Source organism: Oryza glaberrima, chromosome 4, assembly GCF_000147395.1.
Source record: "Oryza glaberrima chromosome 4, OglaRS2, whole genome shotgun sequence".
In the NCBI taxonomy this organism is placed as follows: Eukaryota; Viridiplantae; Streptophyta; class Magnoliopsida; order Poales; family Poaceae; genus Oryza; species Oryza glaberrima.
The window spans coordinates 28,739,008-28,760,490 of NC_068329.1; the positions used below are offsets into that span (position 1 = coordinate 28,739,008).

Genomic DNA, 21,483 nt, shown 5'->3' on the forward strand with positions numbered 1-21,483 from the left:
TCCACTCCACTTCGTGTCCGCCGCGCTATTTATCCAGACGATCGATTGGTATCTTTCTCAGCGGCCGCGAAATGAGTGACTTCTCACTGGATGGCTACAGCGACGGCGGCGACGCCTATGTCGCTGAGCCAGCCTCGCCCATCCGTTCCAGTGCAAATCGGCCTCGTCGTCCGAGCGCCAGCCGCGACGAGGTTCCCCGCTACGTCCTTCGCGTCATCCGCACCGCAGCCGCCGCCTCCGCCTCGCTGCCTCCCGTCCCAGGCTACAGCCCCAGGATGTCCATCGACATGGCGTGCACGCACAGCTGGGCGCCCTACACGGCCGTAATCCCGGCCCTCCGCTCCCTCTCCTTCCTGTCTCTCCGGGACGAACACTCTCCCGGCGTGGCGAAGAAGACGATCGCCGAGCTCTACGGCCACGCCACGCCGTTCGACGCCGCCGGCCGCCGGTTCCCCGCCGGCGAGGTGTACGTCTGCCTGGATCGCGCCCCGCTCGCCAGCTACATCCAGAGCATCCAGAGGAACGTGACGGTGTCGGATGTGTCGTACGGGGACAAGACCAAAGCGTGCGACAGCTACCTGAGCGCCGTCAGCTCCGCCATCGACGAGCTCACGCGCGACGACCACTACACTCCAGTGTCCAGTGCTGTATGACCGCGAGGTGTTTGAGTCGGTGTTCCAGCTCACCTGGATCGAGCCATGATGTCGGTGTTCGAGTCGGTGTTCCTGCACCTTTTCGATTTCATCTGTTTCGTGTCAGCGAAGTTTGCATGTACCATGTTGTAGGTTGTGGTGATGGGGGATTTGTTCCCTAGTAGCACCGCAACATTTGTTTGTTGTTACTGTTTTATAAACTTCTCAATCTCATTATAAAGCTGGTCGGCGGTCTTCGCTGGTCCGGCGAATTGGCCAAGCATTCGACTCCATAGATTCCGAGTCGTATAGTTGTTGGAATATTTTGATTCTGGTTTCTGTGATCCTGTCCTTGGTAGCACACTGGCTCGACTGTCTGGTTTTTGACAGTAAACAAAACAGTACCCTGCAGGTTTTCAACTGCTCTGTGAGACTCTGAGTCTGGTGACTTATGGCTCTTATCTGTGACGGTAGCACACCAAGTCGATCGTTTGGTTTCTGACTGTAAACAAAGTCGAAGCCCGTAGGTTCTCAGGCTCTCAGCTGTGTGGCTGCCCAATCCAGTATTCCAGTGGCGCGGAACAAAAATTTTCCGCAGCGTCATCCCGCGTCGCAGCGGCCCAGGCACCCGGCCGGGCGGCGACAGATGCCACACGCTGGTGAGGCCGGAGACTTGGTGGCACGCTCCTCGCGATCGCGTCCCGGCTCCCGGGCCTTACATCTCTCGACGTGAAGGCTGGAAATTTCGGCCTATCATGGTTGTTAGGCCAGGTCCAAAATCGTATCCGCGAAAAAAAAAAGAGCAATTTTATGGTCCTTAAAAAGGTACCATGAGGTACCAAATTTTAATACCTAGTACTATAAGGTAACATGAGGTACCAAATTTACAATAGAAAAAATGGGACCTCATGGTACCTCCTCAATGACCGTAAAATTGCTTTAAAAAAAAGGGCTTCCGATCCCCTGCAGCATAATCTCTCCGACTGGGGCCACTTCTTGATTGATACGGAGTATAGCCCATAATAATCTCATTGCATATTTGCATGCGGGAGACGAACGCCTCCCCGTCGTGGCGGCGGCGGGCGGCCTGCATGCCGATCTGGGAAGCATTCGCAGGCTAGGCAGCCGCAGGAGCCATGACTTCCCGTACGGCAAACGGTCGCGGAGTCGCGGTGGTGGCCAGGTGAGTTTAAATTCTCTGTGCAAGTGCAACGGGAAGTATGGATCGAACGGATCGTCCTCCAGTTTTGAATAGTTCAGGGCTGCGCCTTCGTATGCCGGTCAACCTGAGTGCACGGCGAAGAGAATTGGTGTTGTTTGTCCTATCCAATCTCGATCTGTGCCAAAAAGATATACTCCCTCCCTCCGTATCAAAATGTTTAACATCATTGACTTTTTACTACGTGTGTTTAATCATTCGTCTTATTCAAAAAATTTAAGTAATTATTTGTTCTTTTCATATCATTTGATTCATTGTTAAATATACTTTCATGTACATATATAGTTTTACATATTTCACAAATTTTTTTAATAAGACGAACGGTCAAACACGTGCTAAAAAGTCAGCAATGTCCAACATTTTGGAACGAAGGGAGTAGTATAAGTTAACCTCGGTTTGGTTGCTGCATTTCGTTGCTATCTTGGAAAATGAGTTTCGAAAAAATACGGAGTACTCTATCATATAGAAAGTGGATCGTTATTGACTGGGATTTTCTTTAGCAATTCCACAAACTAATTAAACCCATCGCGCGGTGTTATTGCTAGATGCTAGAGCGGCGTGAGTATGCAAGCTGCAGCACTGCATTTCGATCTATCCATGATACCATGACACAAATTCAGACATCATCACTTTTAGCTTCTTTCTTCCTGGCGTATCTGCACCGCGACCAATTCAATTCCGTGAACAACTTAGCATCACCCATTAGCAATATACTTGAGAGTTGAAAGTTGAGAGTTGAGACACAGACTGAACACTAGTTAACTGGCAAGATGAACACATAAGATATACAGAAAAGACTTAATTAAACACTCGAACAAGTTTTCACTGAAAGTTCAGATCCTCAAAAGTCCACGTAAACTAGTAGAACTTGTTCGGCCACATTTTTATACAAGCACGCCGCTTAGAACAAGTAGACACAGCTCAACTGAAGACTGAAGACGACGATCGAAGCAGGCTGCCTAGTGATGGTGTCCTCCATTGCCGCCGCTCCCTTCTCTCGGATTGCCCGGCGGCTTCGGCCTTAGCCGCGCTGCCCGCACCCGAGTGGTCGCCTCCTGCATGTAGAAATACTGCACCAATTTCATCTCATATGTTAGAATTAACTGAACTATTACGAAATGCTTTGCAGAAACTGCAGAGCAATCTACTTACACTGCTCTTCATGTCCTCTTCTCCTTCTTGAGACGGGTCGGCAGCTGCAGGTTCAGGTTCAGGGACAAGAACAGAGCTTGCCTTTGGGTCGCAGAAAGAATCGCTGAGGCCGAGGCAGCAGGCGCAGACCCGGGCTATGTACTGCAGCAGCGAGCAAGGGTGCGCGAAGAATGACGGCGCCGCCGCCGCCGCCGCTGCCGCTGGCGTGGCCTCCTCACAGCCCTCCTTTTCTTCTTCTTCCTCCTCCTTGCGCTGGTCCACCGACGATGATTCTTCAGAGTTGTCCTGCTCCTTATCTTCGTTGTCTTCGCACCGATCCGATGCTGGTTCTTGGAATCGGTTCCCCTCCTTTTCCTCGACCTGATCCATTGCCGCTCTAGATGCTCGTAGCTTCTGGAGACAGCGGCGTCGTCTCGGCGAGAGAGCTACTGTTTCGCTTTCGTTTCAACTTTTTTTTTTCTCTGAACTCTTTCTTTCGTGAGTATTTATTTACTCCTCTCTGTGACTCTGCGGCCGATTCATTCGGAAATGAGCCGTATTTATTGCCGTGGAGCTGGAACAGATCGAGGATGAAAATGTTGCCAAGAATGCCCCCAATTTGACGCGATTGATCCTGCTGGGAAAATTACTATTTAGACACAGTATTTTCGTTGATGAAGAATGTGATAAAAGAATAAAACGGCGTATCTGCAGGATAGTAATATGAGATAGGAGCGTCATTTTCGTAGAATCAGTGTTAGGTTGCTGAATGCTACACTGCTGAATATCGGGGGCGTTTTCATCTATTATATCAAAAGAAACAAATATAAAAACCAAACTTACTAGAGAAATTGAGAAAGGCTGAATGATAAAAACACAAAAACCATTATATTAATAAAAGAAATCTTTGACCTAATGAAGTTAGGACCATACAATGTAGATGCCGGTCCGTCCGATCTGGTGCCCTCGGTCCGTCCGATGTTTATCGCCGGATTGTATGCTTGTGCCGCCGCCGCACCGCCGAAAAAAAAACATAATGTGTATCGAATGCAATCCTCTCTCTCAACCCACAAACTAGAATCGAAATTTCAAAAGCAAACCCTATCTTTTCTCTCTAAGAGTCGTGTTCTACTTAATTGCTCTGAGTCTCAATCTCACACCTATTTATACATAAAACCCTCCCATATAAAGTAGTAGTAGAACTTCTAATTCCAGTTAACTCTATCCCTCAATTTCCAAAATCCATTACATTTTCCAAAATTAAATTCTTTCTGCAAAGCTGGAAACCAACACAACCGTTTCGGACTCGCTCTGCTGCGCTCGCTCCTGACCAGCTTCCTGGCCGAGCCGAGCTTGCCTGTTGCCTCGCTTGCGAACGGCCAGCAGCCGCTCCCGTTGCATAGGCCCAGCTAGCCAAGCCACCGAACCAAGGGCCTGCTTAGATTGGTGCTAGACCATATCAATATTTGGTAAATTCATAAATATATAGTTGTATTTTATTTATATTACTAAATATTGGTAACGTATAGAAAATTATGATAGAGCATATTTATTCCGTCCAATCAAAATTTGGCAATTATGCTAACTTGCCAAAAAGTTAACATTACCAAATTTCGATGAGGTTGGTTTTGGCAGTAATCTAAACATACCCCCAAATCAACTAGTTGTACCGCACGCCCATGCATGCACACCAAGCTACTGTAGCAGTGCAGCACCGCACATCTCTTAGCTTTCTCCTATTTTTCTCAACCAATTTCTCCACGACTTCTCCGGCGCTTGCACATCTACGTGTGAAGCCCATCATAAACAACTTTTTCACGCGATCATTCACCATGTATCATCAAATAGATCTCAACTTTTCTCTAAATCTAGTTTCGATTCTACTATTAATCGAAGTTGACCTTTAATTATCTTAAATCTAGTCTAATTTTATCACATGGTATCCTGGCCATGTCAAACCTCAGCTTCTCTCTGAGCTTTAGTCTCGATCCTCATCACTATTGACCAAGATTGATCTCAAGTCACCTAAACATAATCAAACAAAATTAATTTTTTTTAGAGAAACCGATATCATTATATTACCGAACCAGCTTAAATTTTCTAGATACATATATCACAACTTGACCCATATTAGTCACATGCACTCACACCAACATCCAATATATTTTCAAATCAATTTCATTAAATATATCATTTACAAAGCATATCTGCATATCTGCAAGCAGATTACTCATCAGTTGTTGTGGTTTTTGAAGAAGGTACAAGAGCCAGTAATATCTGCCACTTAGCTATATATGCTATTATCAGTAAAAGCTAGGGTTAGTCTTGTAACTAACCAGCAATTGAGCAATGAAACCTTTGCCGGTGCAGCTGGAAGGCACACCTGCTACTGCAACGCGAAAACTGAACAGGAATGTTGATGCGGACGAATACAGGAGCAGTTAATAACATGCACAGCGTCTCTGTGCCTGACTGCCTGGTCACACCAAAGCAGCTGCGAGGCATTCAAGGATATCTAAGAATCTATCTCCCCAGCTCACCTACCAGCCGGATTCCATTTCAGCTGGCCGGCAATAACCCACGTCACGGACGATCTCGTTCTCTTCTTTTTGAACGAAGACGATCCCGTCTTCTTCAGACATCTACCAACCGGTAATTAATTTCCTCTTGTTTTTACAGAGTTGGGTGAGGTGATCAAATCATGAATGAAAATTTTGTAATGGTTGTTTATATAACCTTACTAGAATTCTAGTCTAGTCTGGCCTATATACTGCTTTTCAGAACATTTCAGACATCGACATAATCTTTAAAATCATCTCCCAAATTCTATATTTTTAAAATGATACAGTATTATGAAAAAAATTTTTGTCAATCTACCCCTACAATTTTCATACATCCTTTTTTTTTTTTGAAGATTGACGTTTTTTTATATTAAAAAGCATATCTAAAACGTTATGTTTTCATGACCGGCCGGAGCACTTAATTTTTCTTCTCGATTGGAACATTCCTACAGGAAAACTGCAGCGCACATGCATGCTCATCAAGAAAATCTAATAGTTTCATTGAGAAAAAGAATTAAACGAAAGCTATAATGGCCCGTGTACAGCTCGTTGTCATCGCTATCGCCACCGACGATCGATGATCTCTTCCATGGATTCATTTGGAAAAACGTCGAAGGTGATAGCGGTATGTACCATGTAGACTAACGTGAACTGGAGGTATGATGAACGACTTTGCCTCTTTGCCCGGAGGGAACTGGCGAGTGATGACCTACTTAATTATGCGGTCTCAGGCTCTCCTCTGGTTGTTACCCAGATCGGTCAGCATCTCCTCTTAATTATTGTTTAACGAACACTGCTGGGATTCTGTAATCTAATGTAATGTTCTTATCCTTCCGAGCAGATAGTTTGTCCGGGTTTACTTGTCGAGTTCCCTGGCTGAGGAATCTGGAGTACAGGTCTACAAGATCGATGTAAGCATGCTAGCTACCTGAAATCGATTTTCTGATCGAGAATGTTGTCAGCAAATTATCTAGTTGTTGCCCTGATAATTGATAGGTGAGAGAAATGCATCGTTACATTTAGAAGCAGCTAAAGAAGGTTACAATAATGTCTAACAAGCGCGAACGAAGACATGGATGATCAGCGGGAACAAAACCATGGCCATTTGCGAAATTAGTAGTTCATGCAAAACGAAGACATGATCAAGTTTTTTTCAACAACTCGAAACGGTACTTACTTGTTATCCATTATTAGCATGTAGTAGTATGTTTTATTTTAAAAAAAACTTATATAAAAGTATTTTTTGGGAAATCTTTAGATTTATAATAGTTCATACTATACAAGTAATTACTTCTTTTCTAATATATTAGAATCTATGTTTGGATAGGATATTTTAGTAGTACGAATCTAAACAGACGTCTGTCCAAATTCGTAGTATTAGAAAATGTTCTATCCGTTTTTTATATCTTACGACGGAGAGAGGAGTATATGCTAATGATTTTTCCTTTTTCAATCCGAGAACAGCTCCAGCCGAAAGCCCGAAACTACACATTAGAAACTGGGACTAATATTAGGCCATGTTTAATTCACACATAAAAATTTTACACCCTGTCATATTGAATGTTTGAACACTTGCATAAAGTATTAAATATAGACTTAAAAATAATTAATTGCACATATTGCGACTAATTTGCGAGACGAATCTTTTAAGCCTAATTACTCCATGATTTGATAATGTGGCGCTACAGTAAACATTGCTAATTACGGATTAATTAGGCTTGATAAATTCTTCTCGCTGTTTACTGACGGATTCTGTGATTGGTTTTTTTATTAATGTCCGAACACCTCATACAACGTGACGCGTCAAAACTATACACCCTTAGATCTAAACACCCCCTTAACTCGGAAGACCCTACCACGAATACGACCTCTCAAATCTTTTTCCCTATTAATTCAAGCTCATCACTGATTTGATAAGACATTAAGATAGCACTGCAGCTGCACCAGAGACAGTACTAACCTCGTCCTGTCCTGCCAAAGTCACGAATTAATAATGATCACGTTGCCCTCTGCAAACTGCAATTTGAAGCAAATTAAAGATTGTGAAAGTTAGGCCGCCAAATCGCTTATTTCCCTCCGGATTGGGCTGATACAGCGATATCGTTTGGGCTGATACACACACGCACGCACGCACACGTACACACACAAACCATGATGGGCTCTAACTCTAAAGCCCATCAGACGCAAGCAGAATGCAGATCTGAACCGCAAAAACAGCAACTCCACCGCACGCGCGCGCAACTGCCCCGCCGAACCGGTCTCCGTGCCGGCTGTTTTGGCGCCAGTTGCTGCCCGCCAACCACGCCAACCAAACTCGCCAAACTGCCCAAACCAGCCTCGCCTCGCCGCGAGCTCCAGCTTCGCCCGCATCAAAAGCGCCTCTCCCCTCGCCTTCTCCCGATGGGCACGCAGCGCATCACGAAGCCCCCGCGACGATCCATCCATCGATCGCGACGCCGAGGGAGCGAGCAGCGCCGGCGGCAACTCCGGTAGCTCGCTCGCTTCCCCGGCCCGGCCGGAAGATATGGCCGATCACGCCGTGGTGGTGGACGATGGCGGTTCACGAAGGATGAGGCCGGCGTCCCTGTCGTCGTCGTCGGACGCCGAAGACGACGACGCCGGCAGCAAGAAGCAGTTCCTGCGGGCGGCGGGACGAGCGCTGGAGGCGGCGCCGCCCGTGCGGCGGAGGCCGGGGAGGCCGTCGCGGCCGGTGAGGATGTTCCACACCATGTGCCGGTCGCTCCCGGTGCTGACGCCGGGGTGCGGGCGGCTGCAGCCGGCCGGGGCGGCGTGCCGGATGGCGGCGCCGTCGCGGCTGTCCCCTTCCGCCTCCCTGATGTCGAAGCTCGTGGCGTCGGCCTCCACCGGCGCCGCCGGGGCGTCGCGCCGGCGCATGACGGGGACGCTGTTCGGCTACCGCGACGCCCGCATCGCGCTGTCCCTGCAGGACAACCCGCGGTGCCAGCCGACGCTGGTGGTGGAGCTGGCGCTCCCGACGCACGCGCTGCTCCGCGACCTCGGCACCACCGCCGGCGCGCGCATCGTGCTGGAGAGCGAGAAGCGCGCGGCGGACGGCGGCGACGGCGCCGGCGCCGGCGCCAGCTCGAGGCGCGAGCGCGAGCAGCAGGACGGGTGGGTGCTCGAGGAGTCCATGTGGACCATGTCCTGCAACGGCAAGAAGGTGGGGTACGCGGTGCGGCGAGACCCGACCGACGACGACATCGCCGTGCTGGAGACTCTGTGGGCGGTGTCCATGGGCGGCGGCGTGCTCCCCGGGATCTCGGACATGGACGGGAAAGACGGCGAGATGGCGTACATGCGTGGGAGCTTCGAGCACATCATCGGCTCCAGGAACTCGGAGTCGCTCTACATGATCAGCCCGCACGGCGGCGACTGCCCGGAGCTCGCCGTGTTCTTCGTGAGGCTATGAAATTAATACACCACGCGCATGCATGGCCATCTCTGTTTATTTTTTAAAAATCTCTTGCTACCTCCGGCCACAAATACACATTTGAAATTTTTAAACTGTTAATTAACATCTCACAATGCTAGTATGTAAAAAACGTAAAATGGAATTTACAGGTATGTCATGAAAATCACACGATCACTAGCTAAAATTGAAACATCTTTAACAACTCGAGACACCCGGAAAGATCAGATCAGCCAACAGTCAACACACCAGTACACATGAGGGGATATTACAATAGTCTCCATTTGATAGAAAATCGAAGCCCCTATATTACAGATTCTAGACCATCCGATATACTCCGAGACTCGTACACTCTTCTCTAAAACATATATTTCGGGCCTCATCAGATAGGATGTTTGGGCTGAGACTTTTCAGCTAAAGCCCATTGAATCGCTTATTGGGCTGATGACCACCAGCCACAGAAAATCCTCATCAAGCCAATTAAGCCAATCAATGGTTTTTCTTTAGCTTAAGGGAAAAGTCCAACTTTATCTGATTAGCCAAAACTCTTGGCTTACTGATGAGGGCCTTCTTCTCCCACCCTGACAAACTCGTTGATCTCCAACGATGGCAGCAACAAATCTGAGTTAGGTATCAGGATGTGGTCAAGATGGAAGGGGTAGCAAACCCGAGTTAGGTATCAGGATGAGGTCAAGGTGGAAGGGGGTAGTTCCCCTAACTTATGGGGATGATCGTACGTGTGATGCACTAGCAAAACTAACGGCGGGGAACTATTGAAAATGAGGAAGACGGCGAGGTAGGAACGCCACCTCGTCATCGTCAGCTTGAGGTGGAGAGAGGCACGGAGGCCTATAGAGGTGTCACGCCCCGAACTAGCCCCGAGCGGAACTAGCCCGTGACGCTCCAAATTAACCTGTTAATCGATACCAGTCCCAGGAAACAGTGCTGGTATCACAGGAAGACAGAATATCACAGCAACAGAGGTCTCTTTATTATAGAGTAGGAGTACAGTCATGTTGGGCTGCGGACAGATCCCGAGCTCACAACTGCATTACAAAAGGGAAGCGGAAGCCAAGACTTGGACCAAACATCACAGGCGCGACTTGGGAACTAGGCCGAAACCCTAAAACTCATCGTAGCCGACTTGCTCCTAGAAGAACTCCTCGTCAGCGGGATCCGCTTCATCTTCTTCAGCAACTGGGGGGGATTATTTATATAGAGCAAGGGTGAGTACAGGAGTACTCAGCAAGCCATGGGAAATAAGTATTTAATGCAGGCTTCAACGGGAAGGCTGTTGTTTTTGCAATAGATTTTATTTAAACTCTTTTCTGAAACAACTAAGTGAGTGCTTCTCAAACGACACGGATGAGACAGTGCGTCTCGTCTGGTCGGAGTATGTGCAAGGTATCAGTCTTTTGAATTGATCAAGGTTGGCATCCGGCCAACAGCTTTCAAACGGCCACCCGGGCCTAGCTGATCCCATCAGCCGCAGATTTTCCAAACATCGAACCCAAACCACATTAGCAAATTTCACAAAGCAGTAGTCAAACAAAACTACGCTAGGAATCACCTCACATCCGCCCATGACTGTGGGCACGGCTGTTCGAACAGTTTAATAACCTCTGCATAGGGGGGTACACTTTACCCACACGACATTATTAACCCGGATCATCCAGCCCATGCAGAACGGCCACGACTAGAGACCTTAAGGCTTTCATGACAAGGCATTTCGAAAGCCGACACAGGTTCACCATATGCCAACGAGAGGGGTCCCAGACCAACACCAGATTAGGTCCCAGACCATACTGTGCCAGGAAACCCGGGGGTTCTCCCCAACACCACCCCGTTGAATCCACATGTCTCTTGGCATCATGACTCCCCTGATTAGCTAGTTACTCAGCCAGGGGTGTCCCATTCCACCCATGTGGTCGCACTTGTCTTATGTTCGGATGAAATTCCAAGGAAACGGTCCTTAAGTGCAAGAGCGGGAAACCGTACACCCGGTACGTTCCCCGGTCCGCGATTTTGGAAATTCATTTAGTTTGCAAGCACCGACCCAGGTGTCGGGTTTTCCAAGTCTTTTGTAAACCCAAGTTTTACCCAAGAAGTTACTCAAATTTTAAGTTTGAAGGCGACCGTCGATACTCGCACAGAGTGCATGAATATCGAGGCGCAACTAAATGGTTACAAGGGAACATGATATAACAATTACAATGGAAGGATCAAATGCAACAAGTTAGGTAGGTCCGCCAATCTGCCTCGCAGACGGGACAAGCAGATTAAGTGCAATCCTATCAATGCATAATATTTTTCAGGCAACATAATTAAGTTCAAATATAGGCTCAAGGTGTTCAAAGGTGGCTTGCCTTGCTCGAGATCTTGAGCTTGATCCTCGAAATCCTCGCACTGCGGGTCTTCGGGCTCCGAAACTACACGCGAAACGGGACAACTCAGCAAACGGCGAAAATAAGGCCCTATTATTGACCTCTAAGCATGCCATTAGGTAGATCTCAAGATTTGAGGAATTTTGGAAGTTGAACGGAGTCAAACGGGCTTACGGTTGGGAAGATATTGAATTACTAAGATTATTGGATTTTTGATCTAAAGGAAAAATGATTCATTTAAATCCTTTTTGAAAAAGAAAAGAAAAGAAAAGAAAAGAAGGAGGGAGGGAAATTAGACTTTCGTTGGGCGGTTAGGGCACGGCTCGAGAGAAAGGGGCGGCTTGGCCGAATTTAACGGGCCGGCCGGCCCAAGAAGGCGGCCCAAAGCACGCGCGAGGGCGGGGAGGAGAGAGGAAGCCGGTGGGTCGGGTCCATCCCACGTGGTCCCGGGTGGGACCCGCTTGTCAGAGGCTCGGCTCACCGTGATCGAGGTGCACGCGGGGCGTGCTAGGGTTTGGGGAGGGGAGGCGTGGCGCATGCGTGCGGTTCGCGGAGGACGCGGTGCGGCGGGCCCACGCGCAGCCTCGCGGCTCACCGTGGACCACGCGCACGGGGAGGGCAGAGGGGAGCGGCGGACCAAGGTCGGCTCGACCCGGTCGCGGCTGAGGTGGCACCGACGTGGCACCTTCATGGCAGCCACGTGGGCCGGTGGGAGGTAGACGACGACGTCGGCCGGAACGGACGACGGACGGTGGCGGCGAGCGGCGGAGCGAACCACGGCGATACAGGCGAAAAGCGAGCACACCGGGAGGTTGCACGGGACGAGGGGAGACGAGCCAACGGCTCGGATTCACCAGGGAATGCTCGACGGCGGCGGATTGCGGCAGCGGCAACCGGCGGCGAGAGAAGGGGGAAACGGCGACGGCGCGACAGGAGACAGATTTGGGCGAGCTAAAGCATCTACGCGACTCCGGGAATCCGTTGCTAGCGTCGGATTAGGCGGAGCTACGCCGAGCGAGGCCGGTGACGAGCGGGCGCTACGGAGCACGGGCGGCGACGGCGGCGAGCACACAGCGAGCGGCGGCAACGGTCGGGGCGGCGCCAGCTAGCTACGGGGAGGCTACTCGTGCTACTACACGAGTCTAAGGGGAGGAGATGGAACGAGGAGGGAGAACGGAGGGAGGCACTACCGTGCGGGGTGATGGGGCGCAGTGACGAGAAGCCGACGGCACGGGAGTGATCTCTCCGGCCTCGGGCCGGGGAAGCGGAGGAAGATGAGCGCCCGGAGTCCCCTTCCGCGTCCTAGCGCGCACCGGCTCCTCCGGCACACGCGACGGCGGCGGTCGGCGAGAGAAACAGAGGGACGGCAATGGCGCGGGCGAAAAACGGGGAAGATTGGGAGGGAAAAAGGAAGGGAGGGCGCCTGGGTTTATAGGGCGGCAATGTCGGTTTGGAAACCGACCTTGGGCGGTCAAGGCGCGAGCTGGCGCTCGGCGCTCGCGGCCAAAACGGCGACAGAGGCGGATGACGCCGGCGGGGAAGAGAAAAGGAAAAAGGAAGGGAGAAAGGGGGCTTGCCCCTTGCCTCTTTGGGAAAGGAAGGAGGGAGAGAGGGCGATGAGGAGGAGCCATGCCTCCTTTCCTTGGAAGCACGCGCGGGGAGAGGCGGGGCCGAGTCGATGACGACGGCGATGACGGCGGGGGCGGTTTGGAACGGAGCGGCGACACGGGCGGCAGGCGCGGGCTCAGGCGCGGCAGGCGCTGACGGCGGCGGCGACCAGGCGGTCGGCCACCACGGCGTGCGCGCGCGGGAAGCAACGGGCGGCGCGGCGATTTGGGCGGCGTCGGCGGGAAGCGGCAGCGAGGGCAGAGGGCGCTGGGCTCGGCGCGGCTTACGCGCACGCGCGCGCAGCGCACGGGCAGAGGGGGGGAGAGAGAGAGAGAAAGAGAGAGAGAGAGAGAGATGGGCCGAGAGGAATTCGGCCCATTGAACCCGAGGGAGGCAAAATAGACTTTTGCGGAGGGATTTGATTTGGGAAGGATAATTGAGATTAGGGTTTGGATTTAGATTCGGGACTTGAACTTGACGATAGATCGGGGATTTGAGATCCGGAATGGCACGGAGACTGACTGCAAGCGAAGAAACAATTTTCGCAATTAGGGTTTTTAGAAATTACATTTTCCCGCTAGGTGCCACGACGGAACGGGCGCTACAAGAGGGAGGTCTAACGGGCCTCGCTAGCCCCATTAGTGCCTTCCGGTGCTGGTGAGGCCAGCCAATAGCGCGATTAAGCGATGGTAGTTGGAGAAGGGGGTCTAGCAGAGGGGGCGGTGGAGAAGTGATGATGTTGAGACAGAGGAGGAAAGAGAGAAAGGGTTTGGGTTGGTGGGTAATACACGAATTTTAAAGCTATCCAATATTCTTTTGGTATTCTCTTACATGTCAAGTATGCATGCAGATATTTCAACTGTTCAAAATTTTATCCTTTTGCATGCAACAGAGCCACAGACACAAAGGGTAGATCTACAATGTTTAGGTGTCGCCGCGACACCGATCATTTTTGGACAAAAACTTATGATTAACCTGTTTATTTATATACTCCCTCCGTCATCTAATATAAGGGATTTTAACATTTTGCTTGCACTGTTTGACCATTCGTCTTATTCAAAAAATTTTGAAATTATTATTTTTATTATTTTACTTACTTTATTATCCAAAATACTTTAAGCATAACTTTTTATTTTTTATATTTGCATAAATTAATTAAATAAGACGAGTGGTCAAATAATACAAGCAAAATATCAAAATCCCTTATATTATGGGACGAAGGGACTAGGATAACACTATATCTAGCTAAGCATAATTAGTATATTATGACGCCGATATTTATATTATGTTATCATCGAACCAATTTTCTGAATCCACACAATGTTATATCATATTGTAGTATAAATCCATTTCTCTTAAATTTGTAATAATTGATTATACCCTAATAATTTTATTGTTTTCCATGAGTTAACTTCATTTTCATCTTAGTACAGAAACTAACAACACCTAGGCGTCAACTCATATGAGCCCCGCGCATGGCTCCCCACATCGTTCGCCGTTGACACGTAACCTGCAGGCTCTAGCTACATCTGCAGATGCAGAGGCCAAAAGACAGCAGCTATAGCTGCCCCTGCTCATCTGCTGCAAATGACGCATGGGCTAGCTACCTAGGAGTAGGTCGCATGCATGCATGCATGCATGGCGTATACTGAATACTGATACGGTCACTGGCGCACACATAATACTGGCTGGTGTACAGTGCCGCGCGCTTTTGGTCAGTGCTTTACTTACATTTTACTCGGGGAAACTATTCTAAAACTCTAAAGGAGATGTTCACTCGTTATTTATATGACACTTATAAAAAAGTATATTAACATGTGATTAAATTTGTTTTTCTTTTTACAACATGTAAAAGTTGAATTCTAACTTATTTGTTCGTGAGATGATATGTTACGTGTTAATACATACACTTTCTATTTTTGTATTTATTTTAGCGACATGTAAACAAGAAAGGAACATTCTCTTCTGAGTTTAAAATCCACTCTCTTTAATTTACTTCTACAACATCACGCAGTTCCATAAACTAGAATATCCCCAGCAATAACACAACCAGACGGGACACATGAGCACATACAGCTTGGGTTGAAAATAACGAGAGAAACAGCGCTTCGTCTCGACGACTGCGCAGTTAGCGGCGAAGGCTTTTGGGTACTGCGATTTGTTAGTGTTTCTGTGCTTGACTGGATTGGATTATGCAAAGCTTAATTAGATTCAGAAATTAAAGCCTACTAAACGCGACGTGCGATGCACTAGCTACGGCAAAGTTAAGTTGCCGGCCGCTGCCCCTGTCTCCCTGCCTGTCTGCTGGGCCGGCCGTACCCTGCAAAGTGCAAGCAGCTAGCATCCCATCCATCCATCCATCCATGCAGGACTCACACGGGTGCATGATCGATGCAGCTAAAATGAAATGTCAAAAGCTTCTCCAGATTTTCCTTCGTGATATGATGCTGACGGTAAAGTAGTGTACTTGGAAGACATCGATCTCACTTCTCTCGTGGAGTACGTGCATATATACTACGTGCATCATGCAGACAAATTACCTGCACATGAAGGCATCTTAATTTGCAAAAGAGTAAAGTGTACGGACGGTTCTTAAACTTGTAAGGATGTCATTTAGGTCCCTAAACTCTCAAAATATATATTTAAATCCTAGAACTTGTCATAGTGTGTCATCTAGATCCCAAATCGCCACAACCACTTCAGAATTCTACGTGGCGCTGATGTGGCATGCCACACGAACATAACGTGACATTATTTGAGCTGACAAATGGGACATTTAATTTTTTCCTTTTTCTTTTTTTCTTCTCTTTTGTCCCCTTTCTTCTCCTTTTCTCTGTGATCCGTACAAAAGAAAGGAAAAAAAAAAGAAAAATGAGAAGAAAACGGAGAAGAAAAAGAAAAGAAGAAAGAAAAAGAAAAGGACATGTTACGTCCATGTGGCGTTGCCACATCAGCGCCACGTAGGATCCTGGAGTAGACAATACACTTTGACAACTTTTGGGACCTGGATATGTATTTTGAGAGTTTAGGGACCTATACGACACAACCCTATAAGTTTAAGTACCGCCAGCGCACTTTTGTAGCATCACATACGCACATGTATCAGCTGCCGCGGTTTTGCTGTGTAGCTAATCACATACATTGGGCGAGGAGAGATTAATTATTAATATGTGGAGTATATGATGTGCCGCATCTTGCACTGAAGTTGAGGTTTTTGCATGGAATTGAACAAGCGCTGGAGAGATTCTTGGGTCTTTTCTGGGCGTCAAAAGGACAAGCCCTATGCTGCTATGCATCCATGATATCTCCCTACGAGTCAGAGCTCAGGGCATGGCAATATGGCATGGCAGCGCCCATGCTCCTGCAGGGGGCTAGCTAGAGAGAAAACGACGAGATAGCTAGCTAGCCATGCATGCATCTTCACCTGATTAAACTAACCCCATCACTCTTCTGCCTGCGTGTGTGCTGTGCAAAGCCGGCTATAAAATCACTTGCAACTCCAGTGCGAGAGCCCTTGGGCGACCAGAGAGGGAGAGGTTCCGGCCTGCTACCTCCTGGTCTCCTCTCTTCTATCCAAGTTTGAGAAGGCCAGAGATATATGCATGCTTGCTTGTATCATGTGAGTTCATGCGCAAGCATGGATATCTAGCTCTATTACTGCATGCATTGGTGTTAATTAGTAGGTGCATGCATGGCATCCTCGTCAATCCTGATTGATGTTTTGAACAACTGGTAATAATCTCGATCTCACACAGTTCTTGATTAATTATTCAGTTCCTGCGATTGTTGTTCTAGTCTAGCAAACATGCATGTACTTCTGAATTTACTTCGGCTTATGGTTTTCAGGTTATGTCTTTCACTTCATGCACGCGTGCGTAAATGATGTATATAGGTTTCAGGAGATGAAGTGCTCACTACTGCTCGGGCAGGTAGCTAGCAGTGTCGGCTGGAGCCATGCACATTGCTGATAGAGGCCGGCGAGCGGCATTGTTGCCGGCTGGAGAGAGGCTGGCCTTCACGCGGTGAACCAAGCTAGGATAGAAGAACAAAAAATGGGTCATGTGGCAAGCAGCTTCTGTTTATTTATCTTTCGTTTGTTCATGCTGTTTGATTGTTCTCTACTTAATTTGTACGGTTGTACCCAGCTCCTTACGTAGTTGCAGGCATTAACTACGTACTCTGCGGTGTTGAAATCTATGGAACTTCGTTTACGAGCCGAGCTTCATAACTGATCTGTGTCTGATGTCATTCAGAAAGTTTCTTATCTCAGTTGGATATTTATTGTGTGTATTGTTTCTTTCTTGATCAGATTACTCGATCTATGAGAGCATGCATACGCTTATGTCTCTAGATCTTTTAGTACACACCGAATAATAACACAACGCATATGAATGCATGGTTCCCCCAAATGTATTACTAGTAGTTGCAAGCTGTAAAGCTAACGAAATTGGTAGAGCCAGTTCTTAATTATAAATGTGTGTATGCATCACATTCTAGATCGAGAAGATATTGCATCTCCATCCACATAAATGGTTTTTTTTTCTTGAAAAGCCGAATGCACGGCAATGAATCTCATAGTGCAATGTCACTTGATGTAACGCCGCTTCATGTACAACAACTGCCTTACGGTCAGAGCAACTGATTTGATTTTTCTTTCGTGGAGTAGAAAAACCATGTACAGTACGTGTACTACGTGGTACGTACATGATCGATTCAGATACCCAATCTGTATACGTACTGACATGAAATGAGCTGTGTACCATGCGTTTTTTTTTTTCAGAAAAAGTATAGTAGCCTATCAGATTTTTTTTATTCGGCCCATCAGATGGCCTATCCACATTGACGGTCCAGATCTTAGCCGATCAAGCCTACGCTACATGGGCTATTGGGCCGTAGCCCATAGATGTCTCAGCCGTGGGCCTGGAGGATTGCTGCCCATTAACTTCGCCGTCGCCCCCTATGCGGTGATCGGGGTTCTTTGTTTATTTCCTCTCTTTTTTGGCAGAGTGACTAGTACATTTTTTTAGATAATGGAATGAACATTCCGGCCTTTGCTCATCAAAGCTACAGCCAATTATTATAATGTATCACTCAAACAAAGAATGTAGTTCATAATGAAATTAAACACACCCAACAAAATAAAAGACCAAACAGAGATAAGGAGTACACATTTATTCAAGTCTATTTGTAAATCTCCATCCATAGTTTGCAAAAAGTTACATAACTGTCGTCTCAAGCCTGCGACATGCAACCTTCATAAGCTCTCCATCATCTTCATACTTTTGCAGCTGTGCCCAACACCGGAGCCAATATGTTGCCCTGAAAATTACCTGCAAATATGAGATAGATGGTGACTTGTCAAATACCATATCATTCCTACTCAACCACAGAGTCCAACATATGGCAAATGCTCCTACAAGTATGAGTTTACTCTTCTTCTTGTCAACCCTCAAAAACCAACCATCAAACATATTAGATATGGTTCCAGGAAGGTATAAACCAAATGAGAACTGAACTGCTCTCCAAACAAATTTTACATAATGACAATCTATAAAAAGATATTGAATGGTCTCGTTTTTCATACAGAAACAACATCTTAAACAATTAATCATCATCTCATACAATTATTCCAGTCGTTTTAACTTTTAATAGCCTGGATCGATCTGTGCTGGTACAAAAGAGAGCTAGCAGCCGCACTTTTCATAATTGTGCAAGAAAAACATAATTACAATGCTTTCTTTTTCAAATTATTATTGTACTTTTATTGGATCCCAAAAAAAAAAAAAAGCACTCCGGCCGGGTCGGTCGAGGGTGACCTGACCTTATAACCCATCCACCTTTGTTTAGGAAAGGAACACGCATCATTAGCCAAAAAAAAAAGTCCATTTCCGATCTAGAAGCTCACAGTTTCTTTTCTAAAATTTCCCCAATTCTTGAATAAAAAACTGTGTTCTAACTCAGATTGAGAGTTCGGGAGGAAAAGGAACAGTACGTGGGCCCCGGCCCAATCCTCCCCGAACTTTTCGGACAAGTCCATGGGCTGTGTTTTTTTACAGCGGGCGAAAATGCGAAACGCATGTACGCATGTGTCACACGTGAGGAATCGCGAAGATTCCTAGCTGTTTCGAGGCAGCTGTGAACAACGGCAATACGACGTTGCTCATGTGACCCCAAAGATCCGGGGAGACATGAGTACTACTGCTGCAACAAATTAACAATGCGATTTCGCCAACTAATTGTGATCCCATGCAATCGATTTTTGATTTTTGCATGATGAGACCATAGAATTAGCAGACCGCATGCATAGATCGGAATGATGTGGATCAGAACAATGCAGACCAAGCGCAGCAACGTAATCTGAATATGCGATTCTTCCTGTGAAAGCTGACGCGTTTGGTGACCGGGACACACACGACCGTTCTCTGTATAAATAGGACGCTCGGCAATCGATCCAGGCATCCAGCAAGCAGGCAAAGCAAGCAGCGAGCCAGCTACTGATCAGCAGCAGCTCAACGCAGTAGCAGCTAGCTAGCTCAGCAAACACTGAATTTTGCGAGCTCCAGATCGAAGCAAGCAAGCAAGCTAACTCCCATGGCCAAGTTCGCTGCTCAGCTCAAGGACATGTTTCTCGGCCTCGTCGAGCGCGTCGCCGGCTGCGGCCGCGGCGCCGGAGACAAGGGCGTCAAGGAACCCACCAAGCTGTCAACTGTGCAGGTAGGATGCCCCTGTTAATTTCTCAGACTGCCTGATTAATTTTACAGTCGTAGTGCAAATCCACTGGCACCATTGTGCTCATCTCACAGGATTAATTCCGTTACTTTTGCAGCGCGTCGAGATTAGATCAAGAGATCCTAATGTGTCTGGAGGAGAAAAGCCACCGAACAACTAATCAACGCTGCACTGAAATGATATGATGCCGTTGCTTTGCCTTGGTGATTTTCTAATACGAAGTAGTAGTAATTAAATTTGATGTGTGCGAGTACTTTATTCCTCTTCGCGTTGTAATTAAATTTGATGATTTTTTTTGTCACTGGGTTCCTTTTGTAACTCCAGGAGTGCATATGAGTGTGTGCTGTTTTTCTGTAACGTCCGTGATTACATCAAAATTTGAGTAAAGTTGTTTTTCCCTACCGAGACGTGGAAGTATAAAATTTCTGTGACCACGAGCATCACAAAATGTATGAGCCATTTCAGATCAGACAAAGACTCACTGGAAAAATGAAATCAAACTGGGCGACATATATATGATACTACAAGTAGTACTCTAGCACTAAGCTGCTATCTGATCATTATACTCCCTCTGTATCGTTGTGCACGGATGGTTAAAAGTTGTGCACGGAAAATCATGATTGCATTTAAAATAGAATAGAGGGAATAAGTTTTAAAATTTAAATTTTAGCTACGACATGTAAATTGAAGACCAGACAATTGAGCAAGCCTTTAACAATATTCACTTAAACTGTTAATGAATTTAAAATTTAAAACTTGTAAGTGTTCTGCAGATCTATCTTGAAATGGGTTTCCACAATCTCATGAAATTATCAGATTTTTATCCTTTAATTCTAATAAAAACTTGTTATTAAAGTTGCATCTCAAACACCGTCAAAAAAATAATATCAAATATCATATATCCAGATCATTTTGCTTGGTAACACCGTAAAATTGACGGACTTAAAAAAACCATCATATGTTGATATGTGGGCTCGGATCCCACAGTTATTCTCATGTACAATAATATCCCATTTTCATGCAACCCCTGCTGTATATATGTACATATATACACCTTTCTTTAGAAAAGAATAAGTATGTACGAGTGTACGCTTTGTAGCACAAACGAGCAACAACGCATCAGCGGATAGGAGGACACATATACTTTTTTTTTAAAAAAAAACGAACCGCACAAGACAGTGAAGTGCGAGTTTCATGTATTATAAAGCGTATATCGATCGAGTGTTCCAGTCGTAACGACGAACATGCAGATACCATCATCTATCATAATCCGTGCATGCATGGACCATGCATACATCATGCACCACCCACATGCTGCTCTGCTCGCTCCTGGCCTGGGCCTCCACCACTGATCGATATGCATGCGTCGCGCATGTGGAATTACGAGCTTTCCTTGGCTGTTCCGGGCCTCCTCATCCCTGCGTCCAAAAGCAAGCCGATCGAGGAAATCGTGAGACGATCAGATTAACAACCAAAAATTATCAAGGTGAGCAATACTACTAATTAATTAATCACGCTTGATTATAGTATTAGCCTGCATGCCACAGACATCGTATCATAGAGGGGATATATGGTTAACATTTAGTTACTCTCCACCTCTTCCTCCTTTTCCATTTCCTCCTATTCTTTTCTCTCTTTCTTTAATAGTGTCAGTCTTGCAATGTCTCTTTGAACGAATAAGATAATGCAACAGAGAATGTCATTAGATCTGCGTGCTCGCGTCGCCCAACCATATGATACACATGCGGGGTGACCGAGAAATTCTTATTCCGTCGCGCGGATCTGAATT

General features: G+C 47.0%; 2 protein-coding genes and 1 pseudogene across 3 annotated transcripts; 2 read left to right on the plus strand and 1 right to left on the minus strand.

Annotated features, from left to right (window-relative positions):
- The first annotated feature begins 71 nt into the window (after positions 1–71).
- Positions 72–702, plus strand: LOC127770948 (uncharacterized; annotated as a pseudogene).
- A 1,826-nt stretch (positions 703–2,528) lies between these two features.
- Positions 2,529–3,531, minus strand: LOC127769949 (uncharacterized). 2 transcript variants are annotated; one of them, XM_052295607.1, is made up of 2 exons: positions 3,004–3,531; positions 2,529–2,906 (listed from the first exon to the last, which is right to left on the minus strand). In XM_052295607.1, the coding sequence occupies exons 1-2, from the start codon at positions 3,370–3,372 to the stop codon at positions 2,811–2,813; spliced, it is 465 nt and encodes a 154-aa protein (XP_052151567.1). In that variant the 5' UTR covers positions 3,373–3,531; the 3' UTR covers positions 2,529–2,810. The 2 variants fall into 2 exon arrangements, with proteins under 2 accessions (XP_052151567.1, XP_052151566.1); XM_052295606.1 differs by having other exon boundaries at positions 2,529–2,921; positions 3,004–3,527.
- A 4,371-nt stretch (positions 3,532–7,902) lies between these two features.
- LOC127770640 (protein MIZU-KUSSEI 1) lies at positions 7,903–9,257 on the plus strand. The gene has a single exon (XM_052296434.1). The coding sequence runs from the start codon at positions 8,068–8,070 to the stop codon at positions 8,971–8,973; it is 906 nt and encodes a 301-aa protein (XP_052152394.1). The 5' UTR covers positions 7,903–8,067; the 3' UTR covers positions 8,974–9,257.
- The last annotated feature ends 12,226 nt before the right edge of the window (positions 9,258–21,483 follow it).

Coding starts and splice junctions, on each gene's coding strand:
- LOC127769949 (XM_052295606.1), bottom strand. CDS start 3,372: ATGGATCAGGTCGAGGAAAAGGAGGGGAACCGATTCCAAGAACCAGCA. Junction 2,922..3,003: donor AAGAGGACATGAAGAGCAGT/GTAAGTAGATTG, acceptor AAATTGGTGCAG/TATTTCTACATGCAGGAGGC.
- LOC127770640 (XM_052296434.1), top strand. CDS start 8,068: ATGGCCGATCACGCCGTGGTGGTGGACGATGGCGGTTCACGAAGGATG.